The sequence below is a fragment of the Lactuca virosa genome, chromosome 9 (genome assembly GCF_052849685.1).
Source record: "Lactuca virosa cultivar CGN04683 chromosome 9, Lactuca_virosa_CGN04683_v6, whole genome shotgun sequence".
NCBI lineage: Eukaryota > Viridiplantae > Streptophyta > Magnoliopsida > Asterales > Asteraceae > Lactuca > Lactuca virosa.
The window spans coordinates 51,722,888-51,729,392 of record NC_136434.1 but is presented as its reverse complement, the minus strand read 5'-3'; the positions used below and the strand labels follow the sequence as shown (position 1 = coordinate 51,729,392).

General features: G+C 37.7%; 1 protein-coding gene across 1 annotated transcript; it reads left to right on the top strand.

Moving 5' to 3' along the window:
• The first annotated feature begins 1,136 nt into the window (after nucleotides 1–1,136).
• Nucleotides 1,137–6,247, top strand: EMB1270 (Pentatricopeptide repeat (PPR) superfamily protein). Its single transcript, XM_079070637.1, has 2 exons — nucleotides 1,137–4,919; nucleotides 4,995–6,247. The coding sequence occupies exons 1-2, from the start codon at nucleotides 1,345–1,347 to the stop codon at nucleotides 5,794–5,796; spliced, it is 4,377 nt and encodes a 1,458-aa protein (XP_078926763.1). The 5' UTR covers nucleotides 1,137–1,344; the 3' UTR covers nucleotides 5,797–6,247.
• Nucleotides 6,248–6,505: the final 258 nt, after the last annotated feature.

Here is a 6,505-nt window from a genome sequence, read left to right as displayed (position 1 = left end):
CTAAAATGGAACACAACACTTGATTGAATGGACTTAAGGCCTTTTTTTAAAAATAAAGTATTACACGTATGGTTACCAACTCATAAAAACTGATAGTTGCCTGTAAAAAGAACTAAAAATGGATAAAAAAAAGTTCACAAACCTCTCTAGCAATAGTTGCCTAGACTTTTTCAACAAAGAAAAAAATATTAGAAAGAGTGATATAGTCATTTCATATCAATCAAGGACCAAAATGAGATTTGTAAACTATAAGGCTTGGGGGAATGGTAGCCGTGACAAAGACTTTCCACATCATTTTTGTCATAATCTATATCATCTTGCCATTTGTGAAGCAGTGATGCATTATAACAAAAGAGAGAGGAGAAGAGATAAAAAGGAAGAAAGATAAAGAGAGACATGACTCGACATTCTAATGTCATTTAAACTTGTTATTTTGCCATGCCATGTTTAGGGACGGTATATGCAACACCACCTAGGTGCCATATAGATGTCACCTCCTTTTTTGGCATGCTAATGCCACTCTCACTCTACCAAACCTAAGGAGGCGAACTATCAACTTTCCAAAACTCAAACTACAAACTAAACAAACGATACCTAAATGTTACGTAATTTACTTTATTTGTGGATAGTAGATATAGATTTAAAAAGTTTATAATTCTATTATAAATATTATTAATTGAATGTTATATCCCTATTCTAATAAATGAATAGTTTAATCTCCTTTTACCAAGTGTCACTCTAATACAACTCCTTATTAATATTATGTCATATGTCAAGTAGATATATTAGGCAACTCATTTCAAAATTCAAATTTATATTTTTCTAATTATATGTTAAATTTGAAGTTATAATAATTTTAAAATTTTATATATCTCTTAATTAATAATTTATTTAAAATAATTGATTAATAATTATAAATTTTTATTATGAAAGTTTAATTAATTTTATAACCGTGGTTCCCACGGTTATAAACTAGTTTATAGGAATAAAAAAGTAGAGATAATAAAACTTATTTAATTTAAAAGAAAGTTAGCAAATAATTTACTGCTATATATCTTATTTACCAATATTACCCTAAAAATGTTGAAAGGTTGGGTTTTGACCTAAAGATTCAACCTTTTTGGAGGGAGAAGCAACAAAAATCTGTGATCTTTCTAGCCACCTTTCATTCATCGACGGCCTGTGGATCATCATCTACAAAACCTTCTCACAATCCGCCAAAAATTGAACGCCTTCTCTCGTCCATCACATGTACATATAACATACATACACACATACATACATACATACTCGATGACGATTAGTTCTCCGTTTCTGTAAAATCTTTGTAAAACCCACAGGAGGATGGCGTTCACCTCTGGAATCTTAGCTTTTGCAGCACCTTCACCAACATTAAATGCCATCAACGATTCATCCAAGGTACGCAAAACCATAACTTCTTCTCATATTTCCTGCTCAACCTCTTCTTCTTCCGTAACCAGTAACATTGCAACTATCGAACAACAAGAACCTTCCAAGAAATTTAGCTACAGCAGAGCATCCCCGTCAGTCAGATGGCCTAACCGAAAAGAACCAACCGATAATCATAACACAGACAAAAACCAGTTCCCAATTTCACCCACAACCCCCAAAATTGATGTTTTTGAAGATGAATCTTTGACTGGTAACGAAACTGAAGGAAAAGTGGAACCGTTGGAAATGAATAACGAAACCCTAGAATATCCGGGTAGGAATAGCCGCGGAGTGGCAAAGAAGATGACGAAATTAGCTTTGAAAAGAGCAAAAGATTGGAGACAAAGGGTTCGATTTTTAACTGATCGAATACTAGGGTTGAAACCTCACGAGTTTGTCGCCGATGTGTTGGACGATAGACAGGTTCAGATGACGCCTACTGATTTCTGTTTCTTAGTGAAAGGAATCGGGAAATTAAACTGGCAAAGAGCGTTGGAAGTTTACGAATGGCTAAACCTTCGTAATTGGTACTCCCCAAATGCCCGTATGCTCGCCACCATACTAGCTGTTCTTGGTAAAGCCAATCAAGAAGCATTAGCCATGGAGATTTTCAATCGATCAGAAGAAGGAATAGACGGTAGCGTACAAGTTTACAATGCAATGATGGGTGTTTATGCCCGAAACGGAAGGTTTACAAAAGTTCAAGAAATCCTCAATCTAATGCGTGAAAGGGGATACGAACCAGATCTTGTCAGTTTCAACACATTAATCAATGCCCGATTTAAATCCACTCCAATGGAACCAAACATGGGAATTGATCTGCTAACTGAAGTAAGACGTTCAGGTCTCCAACCAGATATCATCACTTACAACACTCTGTTAAGTGCTTGTTCTCATGATTCCAACTTGGAAGAAGCAGTCAAGGTCTATAAAGACATGGAATCAAACAAATGTCAACCTGATTTATGGACTTACAACGCAATGTTATCTGTTTATGCAAGATGTGGATTAGTTCATGAAGCCGAATCACTGTTCAAAGACTTAGATTCGAAAGGGTTCGTCCCAGATGCAGTCACATATAACTCTTTACTCTATGCGTTTGCTAAAGAAGGCAATGTAGATAAAGTTATTAAACTACGTGAAGAAATGGTGAAATTAGGGTTTGGAGAAGATGAGATGACCTACAATACTGTTATTCATATGTATGGGAAGTTAGGGCAACATGAATTGGCTTTGAAGCTCTATAATGACATGAAATCCCGTGGTTGTGAACCTGATGTTGTGACATACACCGTTCTTATTGATTCTTTAGGTAAAGGTAATAAGATTTCTGAAGCTGCAAACGTGATGTCAGAAATGATGGATTCCGGGATTAAACCGAGTTTGAGAACTTTCAGTGCTTTGATATGTGGATACGCGAAGGCCGGAAAGAGACTCGAGGCTGAAAAAACGTTTGATTCCATGGTGAAATCGGGTATCAAGCCTGATCTTCTTGCTTATTCAGTCATGTTGGATGTGTTTTTGAGATTTGATGGAGGTAAAGCTATGATGTTGTATAACAACATGGTTCGTGATGGTTTCACCCCAGATTTATCTCTTTACGAGCTCCTAATCCAATCTCTTAATGAAAACAAAGATTATGTTGAAAAAATTATTAAAGATATGCAAAAGTTATGTAATTTGAATCCCCAAGTCATTTCCTCTACTCTAGTGAAAGGTGGGTCCTACGATTATGCAGCTCAAATGCTGAAAAACGCCATTTTAGAGGGTAATGAATTAGACCATGAGAGCTTGTTATCCATATTGAGTTCTTACAGTTCATTCGGAAGGCATGCAGAAGCTTTAAATTTACTTGATTTTTTGAAAGAACATTCACCCGGATCGGATCATATTGTTACTGAAGCTATGATTATGCTTCTTTGCAATTCCAATCAATTAGATGCTGCCATTGATGAATACAGAAAGAGTAGGAATTCGAATTCAAATTTGTTCACTGGGAGCTCTTCAATGTATGAATCACTGATTGAAGCCTGCAAGGAGGCTGAGCTTTTTTCAGAAGCTTCTCAGGTCTTCTCAGATATGATGTTCATCGGAATTCAACCTTCTAATGTTATATACACAAATGTCGCGCTTATGTACTGTAAATTAGGGTTTCCAGAAACCGCTCATGATTTGATCAACCGAGCTGAATCAATCGATGAGATTTCAGTTTATGTCGATCTTATCGATGCTTACGGAAAGTCAAACCTACTGGAAAAGGCGGAGACTGTGGTCAAAAGTCTTCGAGAAAGATTTCCTGTTGTAGACAGAAAAGTTTGGAATGCATTAATACAAGCTTATGCTTCTAAAGGTGAATACGAAAAGGCGCGAGCAGCTTTCAATACTATGATGAAAGACGGGCCGGGTCCCACTGTAGAATCGGTAAACGGGCTTATGCAAGCTTTAATTGTTGATGGGAGATTAGACGAATTGTACGTTGTGGTTGAAGAGCTTCAAGATTTAGGGTTTAAAATCAGCAAAAACTCCATTGTTTTGATGCTTGAAGCGTTTGCAGAAGCTGGGAATGTGTTCGAGGTGAAGAAGATATACCATGGAATGAAAGCAGCAGGATATTTTCCGACTATGAATCTTTATAGAGTAATGATCGGTTTGCTTTGTAAGGTGAAACATGTTCGTGATGTTGAAGCTATGGTTGATGAAATGGTGGAAATCGGATTCAAACCCGATCTTTTTATATTCAATTCTTTACTCAAATTATATACAAACATCGAAGATTATAGAAAAACAATTGAAGTTTACCACAAGATTCAAGAAAATGGACTTAAACCGGATTCCGATACATACAATACTTTGATCGTAATGTATTGCAGAGACCATAAACCCGAGATTGGGTTGTCTTTACTTAATGAAATGGTCAAACAAGGTTTAGATGCAAAGTTGACCACCTACAAAAGCCTGATTGCCGCCTTTGGTAAGCTACAAATGGTGGGACACGTGGAGGAGCTTTTTGAAAAGATGAAAAGTGAAGGGTATAATCTGGACCGTTCATTGTATCATTTAATGATGAAGACATATAGAAGTGCTGGACACCATTCTAAATCGGAAGAGATTTTCAAATTAATGAAAGAAGAAGGAATCGAACCCACGATTGCTACGATGCATCTTCTTATGATTTCTTATGGAAGCTCGGGAAACCCCATGGAAGCTGAAAAAGTTCTTGATAATTTAAAGTCCAGTGGCGAGAGCCTCACTACTTTAACCTATTCATCTGTTATTGATTCTTATTTCAAGAACAGTGATTATGTCACCGGAGTTCAAAAGCTGACGGAGATGATGACAGAAGGGGTCAAACCAGACCACCGGATATGGACCTGCTTCATTAGGGCTGCTAGTTTCTGCAAGACGAAGAGTGAAGCAATAACAATCTTGAATGCAATCAAAGATGCTGGTTTCGATCTTCCAATCAAGTAAGTCAGATCTGTCTATAAGTTTTTATGTTTTTCAAATTTCAATCCGCAACTCAAATCTTTTGTGTTTTACAGGCTTTTGGAAAACTCAGACTCCATGGTTATGGAGGTAGACCAGGTGTTTGAAGAACTGAAACCCATGGAAGATAACGCAGCACTTAACTTTGTAAACGCCATTGAAGATCTGTTATGGGCATTTGAGCTTCGAGCCACAGCTTCATGGGTGTTTCAACTGGCGGTGAAAAAAGATATATACCGGAATAATGTGTTCAGGGTGGCGGAAAAGGATTGGGGAGCTGATTTCCGGAAGCTATCTGGTGGTGCCGCCCTCGTTGGTCTTACATTATGGCTTGACCAGATGCAGGATGCATCTTTAGAAGGTGTCCCGTTGTCTCCCAAATCGGTTGTTTTAATCACCGGGGTTTCTGAGTATAACAATATCTCGTTAAACACTACTTTGAAAGCTTATCTTTGGGAAATGGGATCCCCGTTTTTGCCATGTAAGACTCGAAGTGGGCTACTTGTGGCAAAAGCCCATTCTTTAAGAATGTGGTTGAAAGATTCACCGTTTTGTTTGGATCTTGAGTTGAAGAACAGTGTTAGTGTCCCTGAAATGAACTCGATGCAGGTTGTTGAAGGGTGTTACATTAGGTGTGGGCTTGTTCCTGCTTTTCAGGAGATTAATGAGAGGCTTGGGCATGTTAGGCCCAAGAAGTTTGCTCGGTTGGCTTTGATGTCGGCTGAGAAAAGAGATAAAGTTATCCAGGCTGATATCGATGGGAGGAAAGAGAAGCTAGAAAAGTTGAACAGATTCGGGGGTATGAGGAAGACGCGGTTTCCCAAGAGGAAATATGTAAGGCAGGAGGCTCTCAAATAATGAACCGACTCAATATTCACCCAAAACCAACTTGATAGAGGTAGCCGACAAGTTTGGCTAAGAATTGGGTCTGCGGGTGTTGCAATGCTGAAGCCCGGGGATTCTTAAGATGTTGATAAAGGAAGAGGAGGGTTTGTTTGGCCCAAGGAAGGCAAAGTTGAACAAAACAAGTGTGACATTCACAATCACATAGGTTTGCTTGTTTTTGACGCATCCATGTACAATTAGAGGGTCAATATAGTGTACTCATGTTTTACTTGCTCGTATAATACGTCATTAGTTACAAATGTAGTTATAACACCATACATGTCTGCTCACATTACCAGATTTATGGTTGCAACTGGATGAACGGTGTAATCGAGTCGATCCAACTCATGACATACTAGAAAAATACTCAAAATGGCTTGAGCTACTCTAGTATGTTATCGAGTCGAGCTCGAGTTTTAAAATACTTGGCACGGGAAGCTCATGAGCATATACTCAAGCTTAGTTGAAGTTGCATTTTCTCTATTTGATTCATATTTACATATTCAAGCGAAGTTAAGCCTAATTGTATTTCTATTACAATTTAATATACCTCCATATTTTTAATAAATAATTGAGCTCAAAAGTGTCGATTTCTTTAAGGAGCTTGAGTTGAGTTTTTGAGCTTCAAGTATGTTACTGACTGAGTATGACACTATACCAACTCCACCTACTTCACCGGACC

Bases quoted from the DNA above. Each gene is read 5' to 3' on its own strand.
- EMB1270 (XM_079070637.1), top strand. From the start codon at position 1,345: ATGGCGTTCACCTCTGGAATCTTAGCTTTTGCAGCACCTTCACCAACA. The intron at 4,920-4,994 runs GTAAGTCAGATC...TGTGTTTTACAG, and splicing joins GGTTTCGATCTTCCAATCAA to GCTTTTGGAAAACTCAGACT.